General features: G+C 49.6%; 1 protein-coding gene across 2 annotated transcripts; it reads left to right on the forward strand.

Annotated features, from left to right (window-relative positions):
* The first annotated feature begins 486 nt into the window (after positions 1 to 486).
* Positions 487 to 17,788, forward strand: THAP4 (THAP domain containing 4). 2 transcript variants are annotated; one of them, XM_059479688.1, is made up of 6 exons: positions 487 to 644; positions 1,498 to 2,654; positions 12,056 to 12,215; positions 14,059 to 14,168; positions 15,153 to 15,256; positions 17,460 to 17,788. In XM_059479688.1, exons 1-6 carry the CDS (start codon positions 568 to 570, stop codon positions 17,577 to 17,579), a joined length of 1,728 nt encoding a protein of 575 aa, XP_059335671.1. In that variant the 5' UTR covers positions 487 to 567; the 3' UTR covers positions 17,580 to 17,788. The 2 variants fall into 2 exon arrangements, with proteins under 2 accessions (XP_059335671.1, XP_059335672.1); XM_059479689.1 differs by lacking the exons at positions 487 to 644; positions 1,498 to 2,654 and adding an exon at positions 5,558 to 5,651.
* The last annotated feature ends 5,386 nt before the right edge of the window (positions 17,789 to 23,174 follow it).

A 23,174-nucleotide genomic window follows, 5' to 3' on the forward strand; every position in this document is an offset into this window, starting at 1 on the left:
GCAAAGCGGAGCGCAGGGCGGCAGCGGGCAGGCGGAGGGGCTGAGGTTGGGGCTAGAGGGCGGCGCGGAGTGTGAGCGTTCGGCTCCTTGCGCAGAGCGCCGACGGGCGGGTCCTGTGACACGTACACCTAAGAATGATGTGATAAATGGGCGCCGCCATGGTGTTGTACGGAGCCGGCCCAGCCCCGCCCCTCCGTTCCCCGTGAGAGTAAGCCCTTCCACCATGCCCGCCCCACTCGGAGACGCCTTTCAGGGCTCGGCTGCCAGGGACCGAGCGGCTCGTCGGGAGGCGGACGCCCAGCTGCGCCGACGAGGCAAGAGAGAGGCCCCGGGAGCGAACCCCCCTTTCCCCACCTGCCTAGCGCCGTACAGCTGCAGCCCGGCCAAAATGGCGGCGGCCATGTGGCGGCCGCCATGTTGTGCCGTACAGAAACCCCTTCCCCACCGGCGAGGGGCGCCGGGGTGACCCGGCTCCGCCATCTTGCCGTACGGCGGCGCGGCGGGGCCGGGGCCGGGGCGGGGGCCGGGGCGGGCCCGGCCTGCCGAGGGCGGCGGCGGCGGTCGGAGATGGTGATCTGCTGCGCCGCCGCCAACTGCTCTAACCGGCAGGGCAAGGCGCGCCACGGCGCCGTCTCCTTCCACAGGTAAGGGCGGCCCGCCGCAAGTGCCGCGGCTGGGCCGCCCGCTCCCCGGTCCCAATCCCGCTCCCTTCCCCGGGCCCCCACGGCAGCGACCGCTCTTTGTTTCCCTCAGGGGAGACCGGCTCGGGGCTCCCGGATCCGGCAGCCCCGGGCGGGCAGCGGGAGCGCCCCTCGCCATGGGGCCGGGCCCTCCCGGCCTGTCACCCCGACCCTCCCCCGGTCCGTGCCCCGCCGCCTCAGCCCTCGCTGGGGATGCTGCCGGCCGTGAGTCCCCGGGAAAAGTCCCTGTCTCGGGAGTCCCATTGGAAACGGAGCCCGGCTCTCCTGCTCAGGGGCTTTCGTGTACTGCAGGCATTTCTACAGCTAATTAAATGTTATTAAGCACACTCGGTGTGAGCAGCAGCCGGGTTACGCTGGGCAGCACGCTGGCTGAGCTGGGTGCTTTGGTGGTGGGCACATCCCCATTCCTTGGGCACAGGCTGTTTGTTCCTCCTGGGGCTGGTGAGCGGAGTAATGGATCGATTGCTGATGCAAATGGAAACAACACCTTTGTGTCCTACGCTTGTTGTGAAGTGGAGCTGTTGATGCAGTGAATGAATATGAAATGTTTCAGACCAAAGTGAAATAATTCTTAAATGAGTGTAATTTCATTTGTAAATGAGCGTAACTTCCCAAAACACAACTTTCCCCAAAATCTCCTAAACCAAGCCGTCACCTTGGACTTGGTCACCTCAAAGGTCTTCTCCTACCTCAACAGTTCTATGATTCCATGGTTCTGCAATTCGTAAAGTACCAACCCTTCTGATTCCCAAAATGTAGCTTGTTTTTTAGCGGGTTTTCTCTGTTCCCCTTTCAGATTCCCTCTGAAGGATTCGAAGCGCTTGATTCAGTGGCTGAAAGCTGTTCAGAGAGACAACTGGACTCCCACCAAGTATTCCTTTCTCTGCAGCGAGCACTTCACCAAAGACAGTTTCTTCAAGCGGCTGGAAGACCATCACCGTTTGCTGAAGCCCACTGCTGTCCCCACCATCTTCCAGCTGGTGGAGAAGAAGCACGGCAAGCTGGATTATGTCAGGAGCAGAAGGAAAATAGCCAGGCAGGTGCTGGTGAAGGATGGGGAGGCCCCGCAGGAGGGAGGCGGTGAGGTAGCACATAGGTCTCCATCTTCTGGCCAGGACTTCATGGTGATGCAAGGGACGAAAGAGATGGAGGAGGCCACTCTGAAAGAGGAAATAGGATCCGTGCCCAAGGAGGAGCAGGCCCTCCACAGCCAGCTGGACGGCCCTCGGAGAAGGACGTTAGGGGATCATTTGGGCACCAAGGCTGGGGTGCAGGTGAAGCCCGAGAGGTCTCCTGGCAAGGACTGTGCCAGGGGCAGCTGGGCAGGGAGCTGGGTGGCAGACAGGAGCGGCGTGTCCGTGGACGATTTCACCCCTCCAGCCTCCGGTGCCTGCAAGTTCATCGGCTCCCTGCACTCGTACAGCTTTTCCTCCAAGCACGCCAGGGAGAGGCCGTCTCTCCCCAAGGAGCAGCTAGAAAGGAAAAGGCCAAAGAGAGACGTGGAGCCCAGCTGCAGCAGCCAACCGTTGGGGCACGACAAGGCCGTCGCAGAAGCGTCCCCGACATCATCCCTCACGGCCACCCCCCAGAAACCCTCGCAGGGTCTGTCGGCGTCCCCGGCCGACCTGACCCCTCGTCCCGCCGCCGAGGCCGTGCTGGGGCGCAAGGGGGACACGGACGCCAACCCCATGTCCATCAACGAGGTGATCATGTCGGCCTCGGGCGCCTGCAAGCTCATCGACTCCCTGCACTCGTACTGCTTCTCCTCGCGGCAGAGCAAGAGCCAGGTGTGCTGCCTGCGCGAGCAGGTGGAGAAGAAGAACGGCGAGCTGAAGCTCCTGAGGCAGAGGATCAGCCGCTCCGACAGCCAAGTCAGGAAGCTCAAGGAGAAGCTCAATGAGATGAAGCGCAACACTTTCCCTTACTTGAACAGCCTGATATCCCAGGACTGTGGTCAGTATTGCCAGGGGTGCTGTGCTGCACTCAGGTGGAATTCCCTGCTTTCTTAAGTTGGGGGCTGTGAAAGGTGTGATGGGGAGAAGGTGTGACACTCTGGGAAGGAGGAGTAGCAGCTTCTCTAACACCAATGGATACAGATTAAAAAATTCGCTCAGTGGGCCCACAAGTTAATTCTTACACCCCTAACCTTTCCAAGATGTGGAATCAGAATTTAGATTGTGGTGTTACAGGCAACTCTATATGAATTTATTTTCATGAATTTATTTTCTTTTCTTTCTGAATTATTTTAACTTATTTGTGATACAGTGGCTCCTACTAGGATTTTCCTTCTTCCTTTGGCAATGCCTGTGATTTTTTTTCTGGTGTGTTAATGAGCTGTCCTAGCAGCAGGTATCTGGGAAATCTGTTATTGTCCTCAGTGGCATAAGAAATACTTTTGGTATTGGATTTCATATACTGCACTCAGTATTGAGGATACAGGAAATGCAAGTGAAGTGGGAGGTATCAAATATGACAATGTCATGAGGCACATTGAGGTCACAATTTGTGAGCAAATGTCTGATCCTTTCCTCCCTTTTAAGGCAGAAGAAGTCAGGAAACATAATAAAGCAGGGAGTGATGGAAGATACTTCTCTATCAATTACAAAAATAATAACTAAACACCATAAAGCATAGGGGAACTCAGTGAGGGATCAGGTCATGTAAAAAGTTTGTTAGAAATCAAATGAGGCCCTTCTTCTTCTTCAAAAAAAAAGTGTCTTTTAATGTACAATGTGTACACAGTGACTGATTGCAAGGTGCATTTCAGGGCAGGAGTTTGGGACCCTCTAATGGTGGTGTGTGTGTGGCTGATGAGAAAACTTTGGGTTGCCTTGGGAAGGATTTGTGATGTGGGGCTTGCTTGGAGAAGTTGTCACCTGTGGAGGGTTGGTGTCTCCTGCTGGCTGATTCTCACCTTTCCTTTAGGAGAAACACTCCATGGCTTCTTCTGGGGATGTTGGGAAGTCAGAAAAGTGATGCTGGCATGGACAGCATGTTGTAGCATGGCCAACTTCCTCACTAGGGGAGGAAAGTAGACTCTAAAATTCATGAAGGTTGACACCCAGCACTACTTTTCCCATAGGTATCTAATTTTTCACAATATGGGAAAACTCACACTTTTATTTGGGTGGAGAGGGGAAAAGTTTTGCCCTGGGAAATCAGCATAGTCTTGTTTGTACCTTCTGGTCTGTGTTTTTATATTGTTTAGGTGTCAAACTAAAGAAAATAACTAAATACAATTTTAGGGTTCCATAGTTGTCATTCATATATATACATATATTTATTTATACATTTATTTTAAAAGGTGTCTGCCTTTGTTGGAATACCTTCAATACTGAGATACTAATTGCAGAAGGAGTATCTTTAGAGATTTTTTTTTAATTCTTGTAAGCACTATGATTTTTCTCCTTTTTCCCAAGATGAGTGTTTTCATAGATATGCCTTTAAGAAGTGAAAATTTTATGTTCTTGTAAAGATATTTTTAATATATGAGTTACATACTCTATTTTATAAGGGAAAATGTAAGTTTTCCTAATGAACTGACCAATTCATTACCCATTCTCCCATCTTTTATCAACAAAATAGAGATCAGTGTGTGAATATCAACCATTTTGGCAGTTTTAGCTTGGCAGGATGGGAACTTTTTTAATGGGTTGGTTGGTGACTGACTGGCTTTATAAAAATTTTTTTAGCTTCATCTTGGTGTTTTTCTGTTTTGGACTCTTTTTTTGTGTGCTTGTAGTACTAGTTCATGGCAGTGAAAATAGCTGATGAAGTGCAGCCAGATGAGTCTGGTTCATGCCCAGACACCAAGTTTTACTGTAACACAAAGCTGAGTTCAGAAAGGCTTTTCATTTTCATAAAAATACATCAGGTAACACATTAGGTTAATAATAGTCTTTGTTAGCAGCCCTGTCTCAGTTGTCCCAGCTCATCTGATGTGTGGTTGAGGTGATGGCTTTAGCTGTGAACCTGAGCCTGCATATTTTTTTCTGCTGAAGGCAGTTCCTTGTGTGTAAGTACCAGACTGGGCTGACCATGCAGGTTGTTACCTGTCTGCATCCCTCACCTTCAGCTGCTCCCACAAAATCCTGAGCACAAAACACCAACTTTAGGCCCACACCCACTCAGCAGGACTTCATTTCAGTGCTAGTTCTCACATATTTTCCTCTAATGAGACCAATAAATTTCTGCTGGCTGTCTCCAAGCTGCAGCAGGCTGGGAAGAGCAGGTTTGTGCAGGGCTGCTGCCCAGCACTGCCTGCCAGCCACACTTGGGGCTGGGTGACTCAGGGTGCCCAGGTGGCTCCAGCTCCAGCTGTCACCATGTGCTTGAGGGCTGTTTCCCAACCTGTCTCACCCTGGTTTAGGAGAAGCCCCAGGCTGTCTACAGCACAGCTGAAATGGTGGCCTTTTCCATCTGAATTTTGAATTTAGGTGTTTGTTTGGTAGGAAAATATTTCTTTCTGCTTCATGAGGTCCATGGAGGCTGAGGAATGCTGCCGGTGGATGAGTGTGGTTAGGCACAGTGTGCCAGGCAGGACAGGGTGAGATGTGGCTTCTGGAGGATCACAGGATGCCCTGGGAGAAATGAGGGAGAGCCAGCAAACCACCAGAGATGTGTCCTGGAGAAGTCCTGGGTGTCCTGACAGCACTGTCTGACCTTCTTCTTCTGCATGAAGGTTTCACAGCTCTGCTGTGCTCACTCAGACAGGAGATCCCAGCAGCTCCTTCCACAGCCCCACCTCCTCCTGCCGTGCCCCAGTTTGGTCTGGTTGCAAAACTACATCTCCCAGCAGGCAGCAGGATCAGTGTTTTACCCAAACATGAGCTCACTTCCCTCTTGGCCATCTTGGCACCCTGCACAGAGAGCTTTCTGGGGCAGGGGGGGCTGCAGGTACAGCAAATAGCAAAATATCTGCAAACATGGCTGGGCATGGAGCAGACACAGGTAGGATTCCATGGCATTTGAGTTTCTGGGTTCGTCAGAGAGGTAAAACTTGGAATTCAGCTGTTTGGGGGTATGAGGAGCCTCTTCCATGCTGCATGTCTGTTTTCATGAAGGTCATATTAAAGGCAGGAGAGTTTGCAAAATGAGTTCATGTGAAAAACGCTTAGAACTTTACTAGGAATCTGTGGGAAATCTGGCTTGGATTTGTCTTTGAGTACCTGTGCAAAGCCAGTGTAGAAATGGGGTCATTTACAGTTTTACATGCAAATGAGGCATAGTTGGCAAACTTTGGGCAAGCAGAATAACAGAGCACTTAATGCATGGTTTTGTGCTGAGGCGGAGTCCTGAGACCTGGCCTGTGGGGCCTGAGGTGGTGGCAACAGATTTCATTCATGCTGCAGAAAAGGAAAAGCAAAATCCCATTCCTGACTGGCAATGAGAAATGGGATTGTGCATGGTTGGAGGTGCTGTGCTTTCACCTGGCTGAGAAGGATTGGTGTCCAGCTCAGCTTGAAACTGAAATGTGTCTCATGGGTCACAGAGATGTGCTGTCAGGAAAATTGCCTCCAGGAGGCAGTTGCATGTTAACTTGGAGCTAGATTTTGGAAGAAAACTGCTTTTATTCTGAGCCAGCAGGTGCTGCTTGTGATTTTTTTTTTGTGCCCTGTCTGGGGTGGGAATGGCTGGGGTAGAAAACTGGTCTGTAGGGTGAGCATTGCAAAGAACAAGAGAGACATAAAGTAAACTGAGAGTGAGATAAGGAGTAGAAATATGTGTGCACAGGGCTGAATCCATGGCAGGAGGTATCTTGAGAGATTTCACTTGGGTGGGAGGTGAACTGTTTTGTGCTCAGCATGGTGCAGACACACCAGCTTTGGGACTTGGTTGAGGGTGGTGGCTCTTTGACCTCCTCCTTGGAGAGAAAGGCAGTTGGAAGGGAGCAAACAAGACTTTTTGCACTGCTGTTGGTTGGGTTTTTTTCAGTGGGATGGTCTTGTTCTTTCCAGGTGGTATTTTTTTTTTTTTTTTTTTTTTTTTTTTTTTTTTTTTTTTTTGTTTAATAGTCTGTAGAGTTTGTGCATTAAGCATTTAATTTTGCAGTGAGTTGGCAATGACTCACAACAAAAACCCAGCTTGCAGCTAGGAAGCAATGAAACAGCAAACTAAGGAAAACTGGAGAGAAAGTCAGGCTGAGCTCAGGTAGGGTGTTTGGTTTCTCATGATAGAGTAGAATTTAAAAAAATATTTAAATATTTTCTCTGTGTTATGTAAAGCAGAACTCTGGCAATGACTACAGGCAGTGGAGCATTACCACCTTGGAACTTGGCTAGGAAATTAATTACTGAGTGTGAATATAATGCCATTTCCAGCTTTTGGAGCAGAGATGGGATGATCTGTTCAACAGCTGATCTGCTGACACACCTGGTGGGATGCATCTTTCTTGGGGGAGAAAGTTCTAGCACAGGAGCTGGGAGAGCTTGTTGATAGGGCCTTAAACTAGCTTGGAAAGGGGAAAGGGACAAAACCAGGGTCAACAGCGAAGGGCAATGGGCTGGAGTCCCTAAACTTGAGGGAAGCAGCACTAATAGGATCCCTAAATCTGCATCACCAGGTGCTGGTCACAGTGCACCACGCCAGAAATGTCTCTGCATTAATGCACCCAGCAGGAGGGACCAGTGAGGAGCTTTGGCCCAGTCTCAGAGATCTGGCATCAGTGAAACCTGGTGGGAGTTTTCCCTGTGACTGGAGTGCCCTGAGGGACAGTTCCAGGCTCCTCAGGAGGGACAGAGGGGTGGCACTGTGTGTGACAGAAGGGTTGGAGTGTCAGGAGCTCACAATTGGCAATGGCACAGTTGAGAACCTTTGGATAAGAATCAAAGGGCAAACAAATAATGCAGTTTCACTGTGGGAGTCTGCTCTGGACTTCCCAGCCAGGATGATGACACTGACAAATTATTCCTTGAGGAATTAAGGGATGATTCCAAGTCAGCTGCCCCAGGGGACTTCAACCTGCCAGGAATTAAGTGGGAGCATCCCACAGCTGGTACAGCCTGGGCCAGGAGGCTCCTAAGACACCTGCATGACAACTTTATGGAGCAGGTCCTCAGGGAGCTGACTTAGAAGATGATCTTCATCTCCTGCTTGTCATCAGAGAGGATCTCATGAGCAAAGTGAACTTTGAGACCACAGAGCCATCACCAAATCTCTGGTGACAGGAAGAAAAGTGCCTGAAAAACCTCAACTCTGGCCGTGAAACCTCAGGCTGCTCAGGGAATTAATGAGTAAGGTGCCCTGGGAAATGTTTCTGCTGGGGTCAGTGCTGGTCACTTTTAAACATCATCTCCTAAGGGCACAGGAACAGCAGTTCCTAAATGTCAGAAGGCAAGCAGGTGAGGCAGAAGGCTTGGCTGGCCAGGGATTTCTCTTGGAAATAAGATGGAATGGTGGAAGATGCCCAGTGGAAGCAAGGTCAGGTAATGTGGGAAGGACACAGAGGTGTTGCTCCCCACTGTATGAAAATTCATACAGGCAAAGCTCAATTGGAGTCAAAGCTGCCAAAACTGCAGAGAAAAATAATTTTTTTTCAAATATATAAATGGCAAAAAGCAGTTTAGAAATAACATTGCCCTGCTCAAGGATGAGGATGGTCACCTCACAAACAGGGACAAGGACAAGGCAAAGGTGTTTAATGCTTTCTTTTAAACCCAGTTAGCAGCTGTGCTGAAGGAAGAATTTCAGGGAACTGCCAGGTTGATGCTGCAGACCCCTCACTTAGAAGACTCAGGGATTTTGTTTTGGGGATTTTTGGTGAGTTTTTTATTGTTGTTGTTGTTGTTTGTATAATTTATTCCCTCAAGTTTTCTGTAGGAAGTGTTCCCCAGCTCAAGGAAACGGGTTAGCTGCCTTGTTAGCAACCAGCTGGCCCCTCACTGATAAAGCTGTGTAGAATTTGTGCCAGCTTAGCTTTCTGTGCCAGGGATCCCACTCAGAAGCAGGGAGAACTCAGCATCTCCTGGTGCAAAGCCTGGACAGCCAGTTCCAGTGCAGGGTGGAATTTGGCTTGGAAACTTTCTGGGGATGGAAAAGATGTAGGAACAGTCTGTGAGTTTGGAGGGGTGGAGCAGGGGCAGGTGTTGAAATAGAACTGACCTGTGTGCTCAGGGCCTGGGTTGTGGCCTGAGTGACTTCCTGAAGGAAAGAGATCAAGGTGATCAGGTTGCTGATGGGTGTGTGGTTTTGTTTCATGAGTGTTGTGTGAGATCTTTTAGAACCACAGGATGGTTTGGGATGAAGGGACCTTAAAGCTCATCTTGTTCCAGCCCCCTGCCATGGGCAGGGACACCTTCCACCTCACCAGGTTGTAGAGGAATGGGGTCTTGGAGATGCTGGGTCCCTAATGGCTTCCAGGAAGTGCAGAAGGTGACTCCAGGAATGTTTTTGTAAAGAAAGAGGATGCAGAGAGAGCTTCCCTGTTATAAGGCAAAAGAGGAGCTGTGCTTATGAATGCAAGAGAATCTGCATTTAAGAGCACCCCCTCTGAGTGTGAAGATTTAAGTGTGCAGAAGGGTGACCAGGGTCTCTTGTGCTGCAAATTCTCAGATGCCATTTGCATTCTTGATACTATCATACACTTACCTGTTAAGCCATTAAGTGGGGTTTTGTCAAAATTAGTGGGGTTTTTGTAAAAATGATGTGCCAGGAGTTTAGACCTTTAAAAGGGATATACAGGCTCCTTCATCAGTGTCTTGACAGTGACTGTGTCTATAAACCTGAAATTTGAAACAAAGCAGCTCAGCATAGAACTTCTTGTTGCTACAGTAGTCTTGCATTTACCTGCCCCAACCATGACATAAAAAAGCAAATTGCTTTTCAAATAGCTGTGGGTTTCGCTTTTTTTTTTTTCTGGTGGATTCAATCAGACTCTCTCCTGTCTGCCTCCCCTCTTGCTTTTCCACTCTTCCAGCCAGGAAGGAAAAAATTCTTAGTGCACCAGTCAGAGCCCAACACTGAAGGTAAGAAGAGCATGGGATGAGATCAGGATGTCTGCACCCACCACACTTCACTGTGCCCCTGGTCTTTGCTCACTTCTGCTGCTCTTGACTTTTCCAAGCCACATGAGAATTAAAGAGCTCTTTAGCTTTGCTGCCATCTAGGTAGTTTAGAAAAGTAATAATGATCATTTGGCTGTGCTGTTTGCCCAAGTGCCAGAGACTTCAGGATGTACAGTTCCATCTTCACTTCTCAGCTGGCTGCAACTCCAGCCCTTGGGAGGTGAGACCAGCTCAGGCACCTGCAGCCAGGCTGGGTGCTGCACAGCAAGGCAGTGGGATGGTGGAAATGGCTTCCCTTGGCTTCTCTTGGTTTATAATCAAGTCTAAAGAGTGGGAATGGCTACAGCCATTCCTTTCATCCGTTGTTTGGATGCTTTTCCTGAAGTGCAAGCAGCAGAAAGTGAAGTGCCCTATGAAAGCACTGTGGTGACAGAAACTGTCCTGCTCCTGGCATGCTGACCCAGGAGAGGGCAGCAGCAGCCCAGGCTGCAGGCTCCTGCAGCTTTTCCAAAGCTTTGCTTTTCACTTCCATCATGGGAAATGAGCCTGCAAAGAGCTTGAAAAGAAATGCAGCAGAGAGTGAAAGGCAAACAGCTGGAGGGAGGAGCAGTATGCTGCTTATCCACAGAACTGTGTGTTCCCCTCATGGAACTGCAAAGGTGAGTACAAGGAGATACTGTGCAGTACACTGACACTGCTGCACAGGCTGTGGGAACCCCTTTCCAAGTCCTGGGGACTGCACAGTCTGACAGGGTGTTCTACAGATCCTGGCTCTGATGCTGTGGACCTCTATCACTGATTTCCTAGTGAGCTCTCATGTTTCCTCATGTTGCTTCCCTTGCGAAATACTTAAGGATAGAGCAAAGCAAGTAGCAGCACTTTACTGACATGGGCTGGCTTTTCACACGTGCTGTCTGTGGGAGAATGGGTACCACAAGTGGTCTCTTTAGCCAGGAAAGCTGCTCTTCCTTCTCCTCTGGCATTGCAGATGTGGACTGTCCTTCCTCCTTGCTCAATCTTTTAGCCTGACATTTCATAAAGAGCACAGTGAAACTCAGACTGGTCAAGCAAATTTTGGCCATAGCTTTACTCTTAGGTTGTGATTTCTGCCTGCAGTTTAGTCTGTGCCCTTTAGATCAGCCAGGCAGCTTGTTCTTGTATTCTTGATCTCTAGGTGTGGAAACACCCCCCTGCAGCACCCACCTTGCCAGGATGAAATATTTCTGCCATGCAGGGGAAGAGGCCATGCTTTAAGCTTACTTCAGTCATATTTCTCTGCATAACAGACTACTGAGAGTAGCAGGCACCCTGTTTGTGTGGGAATCCATCTTTCCCAACATCCCACGGGTGATGTTTTGCTTTCTATACTTACACCTTAGTAATGGATCTGCTCTGCTCTTTACCTGGCTTTAAATTGTCTGTCTCCATTTTTCTGATGTATTTTTTTCAGGTCACAGCCTCTGAAAGTAAAATGCAAAACTGTTTATCAAAACTCTCCTACAACACCAAGCCTGATACAGTTCAAGAGGCATTTGGACAATGCTCCCAGGCACATGGTGTGACTCTTTGGCATGGTCCTGTGCAGGGCCAGTAGTTGGACTTGGTGATCCTTGTGGGTTCCTTCCAGCTCATCTTATTCTGTGGTTCTGTAAAATGATTTGTTAAAGAAGTTTTAACTTTGTGAAATAGGCCTTGGTTGCTTTTTCATAACTGCAGTGACAAAGGGAAGTGTCTTTCTCTTTCGTTTACTCTTTGCCTTACAGGCACCCAGGTATTTTTAAGATGTTTGCATTAGTCCAGAGCCTTAGTAGAACAGCTTCTGAATGATCCTTCCTTGTCTCTTTGTACAAGTTCAGGCCATTGTTAACCTCTTAAAAAAATATTATAGCCAAACTTTGATCTTGAATATGCACACAGCCTGATTTTCTTTTGAAATGAGGACTCATTTCCTGAGCCTCTGAAACAAACAGGAACAGTGTGTGCTCAGTGCTTGAGAGAGATCAGCCCAGAGTGTTAGAGGCTTCATTATCATTTAATGATTATTCTTTGTGCTGAGCTTTCAGTCATCTTCTTCCCTGCATGTGGCTGGGAGTGGGATTTTCTTTCAGATCAAGCTACAGAGAGGAGTCAGAAATGAACCCACCTGCAAGAGTGCTCTCTGTGTGGAAACAGACCCACTTTCCATGACTCCCCCTTGGAGCTGGCACTGCTCTGAACAAAAGCATTCCTGTGCTGTTGAACCATTTCTGAGGTGTTTTGTGTTCACCTCCAGCCAGCTGCAGGCAGCTCACAGCAACCTGCAGAGCACAGATCCCTGAGTTTTCCTTCTTCCTTCTGTCTTTTGCTCCACAGAGACTCCCCAGCTGAACCCTGTGATGGAACCCCTGTCCTGGATGCTGGGCACCTGGCTCTCAGACCCACCAGGAGATGGCACCTTCCCTACAATGAAGCCCTTCCAGTACTTGGAGGAAGTGCACATCTCTCACGTGGGACAGCCCATGCTCAACTTCTCGTAAGTCAGGGGATCTGCCAGGCTTGGCAGCAGCTCCTGGATTGGAGCAGCCGTGGATTTGTTGGTTGGGTTTCTTTTCCAGTGGCAAAGAACAGAAATTTTCACCTTAATTCATCAAAGTACATAAATTTCCACCTCATTTTCAAAACAAGATGATGATGCTGTGGTGTGTGACTGCATGGTCTAACTTTGATTTTCCTTGAAAACTTGTGATTAATTAGCATTACAAATGCCAGCTACAGTGGCCCATGAAGGGTAATTTTAGATGATTAGCTTTAAGGCATTTACAGCATAGTGTGGCAAAAGCTGATAGGCCAAGAAATGCTTATAATATATTGTAATTAAGAAATAGCTTCTGGTTGAGATAGCATGAGTTATAACATCTGTATTGTCTCACCCTTCACATTAAACTGAAAATGGAATAAAAGTTTTTAAAACACCTCTCAGTTGCGCCATCTCTGAGTCAGAAGAGGGCATAATCTGACAAAAACTTGTGATTAATTGGCATTCTGTGTGAAATTCCCACATAGAATAAATGGAGGAGCTGTGACATGGCTACCAGGTGTCTCCATTTTAAGCTGTAGTCCTCAGTCTTCACCACTGTGAAAATCTGAGAAAAATTAGTGCTTATCAAACGATGTGGGACAGGAGGCAGGTAGCTTAACTACTTGTTTTGGCTTCAAGTGGTTGTTCTAAGAAAAATCAAAAGAAATCCAGAGAGAGGGAAGTGACAAACTGGCTACTGCTCAGTAGTGCTCCAGTGTTCCTTCAGCAGGGGTGAGTTGGAAAGTGTGTTGCTTTGAAAACCAAGAAAAGAAGAATTACAAGATGGAAGTGCTGTGTGAGAGATGCCCTGTGTTCCTGGAGTGTGCTGGAGCTGCCAGCTCAGCCTGGGACTGCTTTAGTCCAGTTTCCAAAAGAAACAGAGCTCTGACAGTCTTGCTCTGGCTGCACCTCCCTCCCCAGCTTGGGAACAGTTCCTTATTTGAGTCACCTTTTTCTTTTTGCCCCTCCTTTTCTTTGTGTGTCAAGAAGTTACAGACCTGTGAGCTGTTGAGCTTTAGGAAGCACCTGGAAAATAGGCAGGACAGTCCCTGTATCCCTTAAATGCTCCAAGCACTGAAAACTGCCTGATTTAAGTTTGTTTTTCCTTTGAAAAGTATAATCACCCATCTTATGGGGGACCAAACCTACAGTTCTTAAGGCATCCTGAAGAATAAATAAGAGTCTGAGCTGAATTTGTTATCTTTTTGGAGGAAGTGATGGGAGAAATATGTCTGCTCTGTTGCTTTCTACAGCAAGGAATATACAGACAAAACAACTTTTCCAGGTGTAAAAACTAAATAAGGATGATACAGTAATTCCAGATATTTATTTGAGAAAAGGAAGTTTTTGAGACACATGTGGCTTCAGCGTCTGTGAAACATCTGAGAGGTTTCTGAGCTAGTTCTTAGAAAGAGCCAGGGGTCATGGAAGGTCCAAAGCTTGAACTTGAACTTAAGGACTTAAGTCTTTAAGTTTGACTTAAAGACTTAAACTTCAAGACTTAAAGACTTGAACTTAAAGACTTGAACTTAAAGACTTGAACTTAAAGACTTGAACTTAAAGACTTGAACTTAAAGACTTGAACTTAAAGGCTTAACTCCAGCTTTAAGAAATAGCTGTGCCTCTGTAAAGTAACCGTATTTCTCCAGGTTTTCATCTCTCAACTGTGAACTGCTGTCAGTCTTTTACACTTCAAAGAATACTGCAGGCACTCATGGGGTTAAATAAGAGGAAAACAGGCCAGAAAATGTCTTTTGAGTGCAAAACCCATGAGATTTGTGCTCTGGTTTGCCCTCAGGTTCAACGCCTTCCACCCGGACACCAGGAAGCCCATGCACCGGGAGTGCGGCTTCATCCGCCTCAAACCCGACACTAACAAGGTGGCCTTCATCAGTGCCCAGAACACAGGTACACTCCTCATACCCACTCTGGGGAAAAGTAGAGGTTCTTACCCTGCTGGGCCATTTCATCACTTTTTCAGACTGTTCTTGCACCTCTGATGGTTTTATTTAATTAATTTTTCCCTGTCGGAATCGCTGCTCTTTGGTGCTGAACACACAGTGGTTCCTAAACTAAGAGAGCCTCCCAGTGTGTGGGTGTTTGAGAAAATTCTTGCACCTCTCACAGTTTTATTTAATTAATTTTTCCTGTCAGAATCACTGCTCTTTGGTGCTGGACCCACAGTGGTTCCCAAACTAGGAGAGCCTCCCAGTGTGTGGGTGCAGCACCTTGGTACTTCTTGCTTTATGGGGACTGAATGAGAGAGGACCACATCTCAGTTATTATGAGTGAAAGTGTTAAACCCCAGTTGATGCTGAAGTTTGCATCTAAAATGACAGATTTGAAGGGAGGAGTGCCAGTCGTGCTGTGACACTCATGCTACACAGTATGAATAAGTCCAGCTTTCCATGTCTGAGGTTGTGTGGATCTGCAGTTGTCAATAAATAAAATTAATTAGGGCAAATAAAACCATTCTCCACAGGGAGGGCTGGTCTGTTAAGCAGCCTAATAGAGCATGGAATGGTTTGGGTTGGAAGGAACCTTAAATCTCATTGCACCTCCCTGCCATGGTCAGGGACACTTTCCACCAGACCAGGTTATTCCAAGCCCTGTCTGACCAGACTTTGAACACTTCCAGGGATGGGGCAGCCACGGCTTCTCTGGCCTCACCACCCTCACAGGGAAGAATTTCTTCCCAATATCTAACCTAAATTTCTCCTCTTACAGATTAAAAACTTCCTCCTTGTCTTGTCCTTATCTGAACGCGTAAAAAATCCCTCTTCCTCTTTTTTATAAGCTTCCTCTTAAGTACTGAAAGGTCAAAATTACAATTGTGACATGCTTAAATAACCTTTGCAGCCTAATAATATGTGTGCCCTTGCTTTTCCCTAGGTCTGGTGGAGGTGGAGGAAGGGGAGGTGAATGGACAAGAGCTGTCTATAGCTTCTCACTCCATAGCCAGGATCTCCTTTGCCAAGAAGCCCCATGTAGAGCAGGTGAGTGCACCCAGAGTGAGCCATTCCTATAGCACTGCTTGTCCCAGGAGGAGTCTGGTTGAGAGGATATGTTATTTAGCATGCTTTAATTACAGAATGCCATCAGAGGTTCTTGGAAGTACTGCATGGCATCCTGGCTTATTTCTGTAAGTGCCTTCAGAACAGATTTTGTACATTATGAGACCCAGAGGGATCATTATGATAAAAACTGACAGGCTGGATGAGACCAGCTAACCCAGAATCCTGTCTCCAGAATGGCCAGTAGCAGGTCCTTAGGGAAGAAAAGAGGAAAGTCTTGTCTAAATACTCTTATGGCAGTGGGATTAGTTATTAATGCTGGTTTTCTGGGTTGATTGCAGTATGAGGATGCAATTTAAGGTATGGTCAGTACTGGGCCTCATGAGGATATTTCAGGAACACCTGCAGTTCTTGCTCTGTACTTTTCAGAGCATTCAGACCTTGCTCTGGGCTCTTTTCCCACCTGTGGCTGCAGGGTGGGGCTGGCTCTTGCTATCAGCTCCACCTTTGGTTGGCTGCTTTTGGGGGTTTGACTTTTTGGGTGTGTAGTGGGGGTTTGTTGATACAGCTGGAGGGGTACAGGCAGCTGTGAGTGCAGTGGCACTGCTGGAGTCAGTGTGGCATCCTGAGGTCGCCTCTGGAGGTGTCACTGTCACATCTGAAGCTGTGGTGGCTGAGCAGCAGCTGAGAGACAAGCTCTCACAGCCTGGTTTTTGTGTGCTGTAAAACTTACCCTTAGACAGCAGAGAGCACAAGTTTGTGCAGATGTAGACAAAAATTTGATTTGCTTACACAGATAGTGTCCTAACTTTGGGAAGTCCCATCTCCCCTGCCTTTGGGTGCATGTTTTCAGGTTTCCTCTTTCCCAGGAACAGCTGTAGTGCCTCCTTCCCATAGCAAAGTAAATTAGATCCTGTGGGTGTCAGCAGGGAGGCAGAGCTCTGGATTGCAAACATTTAAAGGGACTGTCCTCTGAGTTGCTGCCTGAGCTGTGGGCAGATGGACTGACAGGAGGAGAGGGCAAAGCACAGAAAGCCAGCAGATATATTCCTAATTGAGGGCTCCAAGGCTGGCCTTGGCTGGAAGAAGGAAGGAAGCTCTAGGGCTGGAGATCTGTGCTCATCTGGCACCTGTGGGAAGCTCAGGCCCAGGGACTGGTCCTAGTGAGTGTCTGGGTGTGGAATGAGAGGAGTTGTCAGGAAACCAACTCCAGAGCCTTTTCTCCTTCACCAAGAGCAGCTTAAATTACCTGTGAAACAAAGAGGCCACAGTTTTGTGAGAAGGACGTGTGTGCTGCTGCTGGAGTTGCTCATTTTGAGAAAACTTCACCATATTGTTGCATTCCTGGTGAAAAGTGATTCAGGGTGGCTGTGGCTTGGCTGAGCTCTCACTGAGGAAGGAAGGCTCATTTCCTGCACCAGGCTGTGTCATGAGTGATTTAGGTTGCTTGAAGAATCACCTTTAAAGGTGTTATCAATGCAGATTTAATACAAATTTGTGAAAGCACAGCTTAATGAAATTATGGCAAGGTTCCCTCTGTTGCTACTCGTGGATGAGAAGGGGCAAGGACAGCCTCCATTCTTTATTGGATGCAGGGGGGATATGCAGGAGAAGAGGAGGCTGAGGGGAGACCTCATCATCCTCTGCAACTCCCTGAAAGGAGGTTATAGCCAGGTGGGGGTTGTTCTCCTCTCCCAGGCAACCACTGACAGGACAAGAGGACACAGGCTTGAGCTGCACCAGGGGAAGGTTAGGCTGCACATTAGGAATAAGCTGTTCACAGAAAGGGTGATTGAGCATTGGAAGGGGCTGCCCAGGGAGGTGAAATGGTGCAGTCACTGTCCCTGGAGGTGTTTAAGAAGAGCCTGGATGTGGCTCTCAGTGCCATGGTTTAGTTAATAAGATGGAATTAGGTCATGGGCTGGACTTGGTGGTCTCAAAGGTCTTTTCCAACTCAGTTAATTCTGTGAACATGCCTTGTTCCATGGGTAATGGGCTTGGAGCTGGTGTTGTGGAGAAGGCTGCTTTCTTTAGGAGACAAACCTCCTTGTTCATTTGCCTGCTGTAGCGAGGATATCCTTCAGCAGGCAGGTGGATGGCAAAGGGAAGAAAGCCCAGGTAAGGCATTCACCTTGTGGACACTCATTGCTTGATTTCCTTATTTCTTTTCCTCCCCCTGGTTTAGATTACCAGAAAATTCAGGCTCAATTCCGATGGGAAACTCGAACAAACTGTCTCAATGGCAACCACTACGCAGCCCATGACTCAGCACTTACACATCACCTACAAGAAGGTGACACCCTGACACCAGGAGTGCTGGGTCACCTCCCTGAGGGCAAGGAGCAAGGACATCATGCACCAAGAGCAGCAGCAGCTCAGGAGCACAGCATGGCAGACCCCAGAGCTGGCTGCCTGTGCTCATCCCTTGGGCCCCAGAGCTGCCTGTCCTGAGAATGTTACTCAGATGTTTCTGTAATGGTATATAAAAAAAAAAATAAAAAGCTTTTATTTTTATGGCTGTGTCTTTGCTGTGACTGCAAGGTAGTGCTCATGGAGGGGCTTTGTGCTGCCTGGTCATCAGTAGGTGTTGGGGTGGAGATCCAGCCTCCTGGACAGCCTGGAGAATTTTGGGGGAGCCACAGGTTCTGGAATGGGTTTGCACTGCAGGGAAAGACCCTGAAAACTGCAGAGCCTGTCCAATGAAACTTGGCTTGAATATCAAGAGGGAGCACCTACACCTTGCTTTGGGAGTTTGTCCAGCAGTTTGAGGGGAATTGCTGCAGTGTGGGAAGGTCAGGGCCAGACTTCAGTGCAGAATATCCCAAGAGTTTGGGGGACAACAAGCAAGAGAAACTGCTAACGGTGGGGCTCAATCTCCAACTCTAAATTTCCAGCTCTGGAATCAGGATGCAGCCATTGTGAGACCTGTCATCAAGTCACTCAAAAATGAGGGAGGCAGAACACTTTGATCACTGCTGGCCTACAGCAGAGATTCTTCAGCAGTAATGGACCAGATGAGCTCTGCAGGTCCCTAGCAGCCTCAGTCACTCTGGGAGTGTAACAGTGGCACAGCCCCACCTCAGCAGGGACCACCTGGAAGGGATCTGGGCAAACACTGAGGTGTGCAGCCCACTGCCAGGTGGGCTTTGTGCCACAGGATCTGTCTCTGTGTATGGGGGAGCTCCTGGCTGTGCCCCTCAGAACCCTGTGATGTCACCAGAGCCAGGATCACTCACCTGCAGTGGGTAACCATAAACAAACTGTAACCCCCAGTGCTGGGCAGTGCCAGAGCGCTCAGGCTGTGACCCACAGCAGCCGAGGAGCTTCTGAGTGCTGCCAGAGACCGAGGAACCTCTGAATGACAGCAGGGACTGAGGAGCCTCTGAGTGCTGCCAGTGACTGAGGAGCCTCCGAGTGCCCCAAGTGGAAGCCAACTTGTCCTTCGAGTCCTGCCAGCGGCCGAGAGCAATCGAGCCCGGGAGCAGCAATGGCAGAGGTCAGGGAGGAGCCCCCAGCGCCCCGGGCCGTGCGGGTGTGCCGCATCTGCGTGGATTTCCTGCAGAGCCCCGCTGCTGCCGTGGAGCCCTGCGGACACGTGTTCTGCCACGCCTGCATCCAGCCCCAGGCCGGGCCCGACGCCGCCGCCACCTGCCCGACCTGCCAAGGGCCCATCGGGGGCATCCGCGTGCTGCAGGGCCAGGAGAGCCGGGCCGGGCTGGCCCCGCGCCGGCCCCGCCGCCGCCTCCATCCCTTCGTGGTGCGCTGGCGCCAGCGGCAGCAGCGGCAGCAGCAGCAGCAGCAGCAGCAGCAGCAGCAGCAGCAGCAGCAGCAGAGCCAGAACCAGCAGCAGCAGCAGAACGAGCAGCAGCAGGAGTAGGCAGCTCCTGCAGGTGGCCAGCACTGCACATTCTCCCATGGGGACAGGGCCCCGAGCCCCCCCGGGCTCCAGCAGCATTCCCAGAGAGTGCCGGAGGAGCTGGGCAGAAACAGCCAGGGCAGGCCTGGCCTGGGGACCACGTGCACCTCCTCCCCTTGATCCCTTTTGATGTGGATCCTCCATGGCCCCTCTGAAATGAAAACCAGCATGCTGAGAAGGGCCTCGCCTGGTTTCTTCTGCTCCTTTGCTCATTAGTGCAGGACTGGGGGAGTGGGGGCTGTGGGAGAGGGAGGGATGTGGTTGTGGGAACTTGGGCAGAGGGTGGGATAAGGCTGAAGAACTGGTGGAGAGGAATAATGTGGATGTTGGAACTGGAGAGAGACTGTCCTTGGTTGGTTCTGTGCTGCTTTGCCTATTCCTGGGGGGGATGGAGCTCAGCAAGAGAAGAGAAAAGGGAGAGCCCCCTGGATCCCTCAGCAGATTCCTAAGGGAGTAGTGCCTGCTCTTTCTGAGGGCCAGGGTGACGACAGAGACTGAGATGGAGATTGGGGCAGACCCTCCTCTCCTTGCCCCACAACAGCTGGAGGAGGCAGCCCTGGCACAGCCACCAGCTGCAGGGCACTGCCTGTGGGAGAAGGGACAGCCAGCACAGACCTGTTCAGGGCATCTCCTCTGAGGAATCCCAGAGCTCTTCCCCATTTGGGGCAGCACCAGGAGCTGTGTGGTGGCTGTGCATCCTCATTGTCACCCTGCTCTCCATCCCCTTCCATGACCCAAGTGGCTGCAGAACTCCTGGCATTAGGACTGAGCTTCTGCCCACAGCTCCCTGCTGCTTTGGCGAACCTTGTTTCCCAGGAATAGCCCTCACACATTGGTGTCAAGAGTGTTGGAGGCTGTGTGTGCCCCAGGCAGGGCAGCCAAGCATGGGGTGAGGCTTCTCAGGGTGACCACAGCCTCACGGTGCCTTCTGCCCTGGAGATGGATGGAAATCTGGAGGTGTAGGTGGGAAAACCCTGGCAAGCAGGAGGTGGCTCTTTGGTACTTCCCAGCACCCTCCTGCTGGAGGCCCCAGGCTGTCTGTAAGCGATCCCTTGGAAGGAGACATCCTTCATGGGAGCTGCTCAGAGACAGGGATCCAAATGATCATGTCTTTGGGGCATGGAGCAAAGAGGCAGGAGGGATTATCTCTCCCTGGCAGACCAGGCATGTGTCAGGACATCAGAATGGCTTCACCCCTGAGGAGAGGGGAAGGGCATGGACACCCTGAGATCCATGTTCTGCAGAGAGGTTCCCCCTTGGGAACACAGCAGTGCCAAGGCAGCACCACGATGGCTTCTGGGGGGATGGAGAGGGGTCATGGCTGAGAGAGGCTTGGAGTGTGATCCCAGCTCCAAAAATCCCCATGAAGCTGGTCCCAGCTCTGCTGTGCCTTGGCAGGAAAAAGCATCCTGGATCCCAAACATTCCTATGGCTGAATGTGACCTGGGGCAGGGGATGTGTGTGATGTGTGTGCAGGCACAGCCAGCCCTCCATGCTCCCACTGCTGCAAATGGATGTTAACTTGCTGGGAATTGCTCTCAGCCCTGCTGGTTTCTAGCTGGGCTTTTAGGAGGAGCAGTGGGAACCACCCTGGTGCTGGCTCCAGGCGAGTCCCACCGGCCCATGGTGGTTTTGGCATGTGCAAAAATGAAATAAAAGCGCTGTTCTCTGGGGAGCCAGCCAGCCCAGAGCGGATGAGCGCTCCCATTAATGTGTCATTAATGTGCAGCCCTGGCGTCGGCTCTCTTGGCACTGCAGAGGTAATTACAACCCAACTATAAAGCCTTGCACATGGATTTATTTACTGCCTTATTAGCAGCATCTGTTCTCCCAGAGAAGTGGCTCAGCTGTTTGCTCTCGTTCAGGGGAAGCAGTGGAACTCACCTCCTTGGGCTGGGGAGTGAGCTGAGGGAGCTGAGCACACCACTGGGGTTCCATTCTCAGCTGAGGGAGCTGAACACACCACTGGGGTTCCATTCTCAGCTGAGGGAGGTGAACACACCACTGGGTTTCCATTCTCACCCTGTTGGTGGTTTAGTGCCTCTGCCCAGCACAGCATGAGGCGGGCACAGAGCTTCACCCCAAACCTGAAGGACGTGGCTGTGTTGGAGATCCAGCAGCATTTCTCTTCCCACCTGTCTCCTAGCACTGCCCCACAATGTTTTATCATCACAAAAATCACAGACTCATGGAATCATCAAGTGGGAAAAGCCCTCTAAGATCATTGAGTCCAACCATCAACCCAGCATTTCCATTGGACATGTTCACCACTAAACCATGTCCTCAAGTGCCACATCCACACATTTTTTTGAACACTTCCAGGGATGGTGACTCCACCACTGTGCTGAGCAGCCCATTCAAATGCTTGACAAGCCTTTCAATGAAGAATTCTTCCTTAATATCCAGCTTAAATCTCCCCTCGTACAGCTTGAGGCCACTTCCTCTTGTCCTGTCCCTGTTCCCTGGGAGCAGAGCCTGATCCCCGCTGGCTGTCTCCTCCTGTCAGGGAGGTCTGGACAGCAAGAAGGACCCTCTGAGACTCGTTTTCTCCAGGCTGAGCCCCTTTCCAGCTCCCTCAACCATTCCTTGCAAGGTTTGTGCTCCAGACCCTTCACATCTCTGTTTCCTTCTCTGGACACAGCTCTCTTCTCCAGCAGGAGCCATGGGATGAGTGGCCCTGGTGCTGCAGACCCTCAGCTCTCTCAGAGCTGCAGTTCCCTGGGCTCCCAAGGGTTTTTCTGCTGCTGCTGAGCCACAGCAGCCAAATCACTGCTGCAGCATCCACTGCCTTGGCTGCTGGCCTGGCCTGGCTCTGCTGCTGAGCACATTTCCCAAGGAAAACGGATGCTGGGTTTGTTAACTGAGTGTTGTGGCAAATGCAAGTTAAGTGGCTGCAAATACACCAGAGAACCAGTTCATTCAGGCACAGAACATAATGTCCAAAAGGCTTTTGTTGCCTGTGGTTCCTAAATAAAAATTCACATGTGGCCCATGCCAACCAAGGTGCCAGGTTGGGATGCAAAGCTTGGAATTACAAAGTGTAAATATTTATTCATGGGTGTGAGATGTCCCAGCCAAATCAGGCACCCAGGTGGGTTTTTTTATGAGGTTCTTACATCCATCCCATGCTCAGGTACAGCACAAACTGACTGAGCACTGACACCCACACAACAGATCTCCAGTCACAGTAAAACTTGGCAAAGCTGCTGTTTCTGCTCGTCCATGGATCCAGGTGTCCTTGAGTCCCTCTGGCTGCAGTGACTGAGCTGTGACACCAGACCAGCCTGGGAGGGTCTCAGAGCTTGAGATGCTGTGGGACCTTGGTCATCCCCGGGATAAAGCTGTTCTTTATCCCTCAGAGACTGCTCTAAGCCTCCAACAGCAAAATCCTTCTCTGCAGGGTTTGTTTTACTTCAGCACAAACAATACCAAAGTCTTCAACAAAGCTCCACTTCTTCCTTATATCAGTGTTTAATTACTATATATAGTATATGTATACATAAAATTAATATACTTTGGTACTATAAAATGATGTTTGACAGTTATAAAAGTGATTTTTTCATCACATTTACCAAGCCTGTCACATACCTGAGCCTCCATCAGCACCACCAGGCTGCTGCTTCTTTCTGGGACCACCCATCCCCCAAGCAGCCCCTGCTCGTCATATCAGCTGTCAGAGAATTAAACAGTTCATGCCTCAAATATTAATATAGGGTTTTTTCTCATTATAAAAAAAAACTGTATAAAGAACCTACAACCAAAGAAACCTCCCTGAAGATGCCTGACTGGGACTTTGGACTGAAAGCAAATTGCTGAGATTAGATAAGGGGAAAACCCTGTCACAGCACATGTCACAGTTGAGATGGCCACAATACACAGAGTATCACCACACAATTTCAGAAAGGTTCAACCCATACAGAGCAACACCTTACCTCCTCAGAAGGCTTCAATCTCTGCCCCTCTTGTTCTTTAGCCCAGCCTTTT

The sequence above is a fragment of the Ammospiza nelsoni genome, chromosome 10, assembly GCF_027579445.1.
Source record: "Ammospiza nelsoni isolate bAmmNel1 chromosome 10, bAmmNel1.pri, whole genome shotgun sequence".
Taxonomy (NCBI): Eukaryota; Metazoa; Chordata; class Aves; order Passeriformes; family Passerellidae; genus Ammospiza; species Ammospiza nelsoni.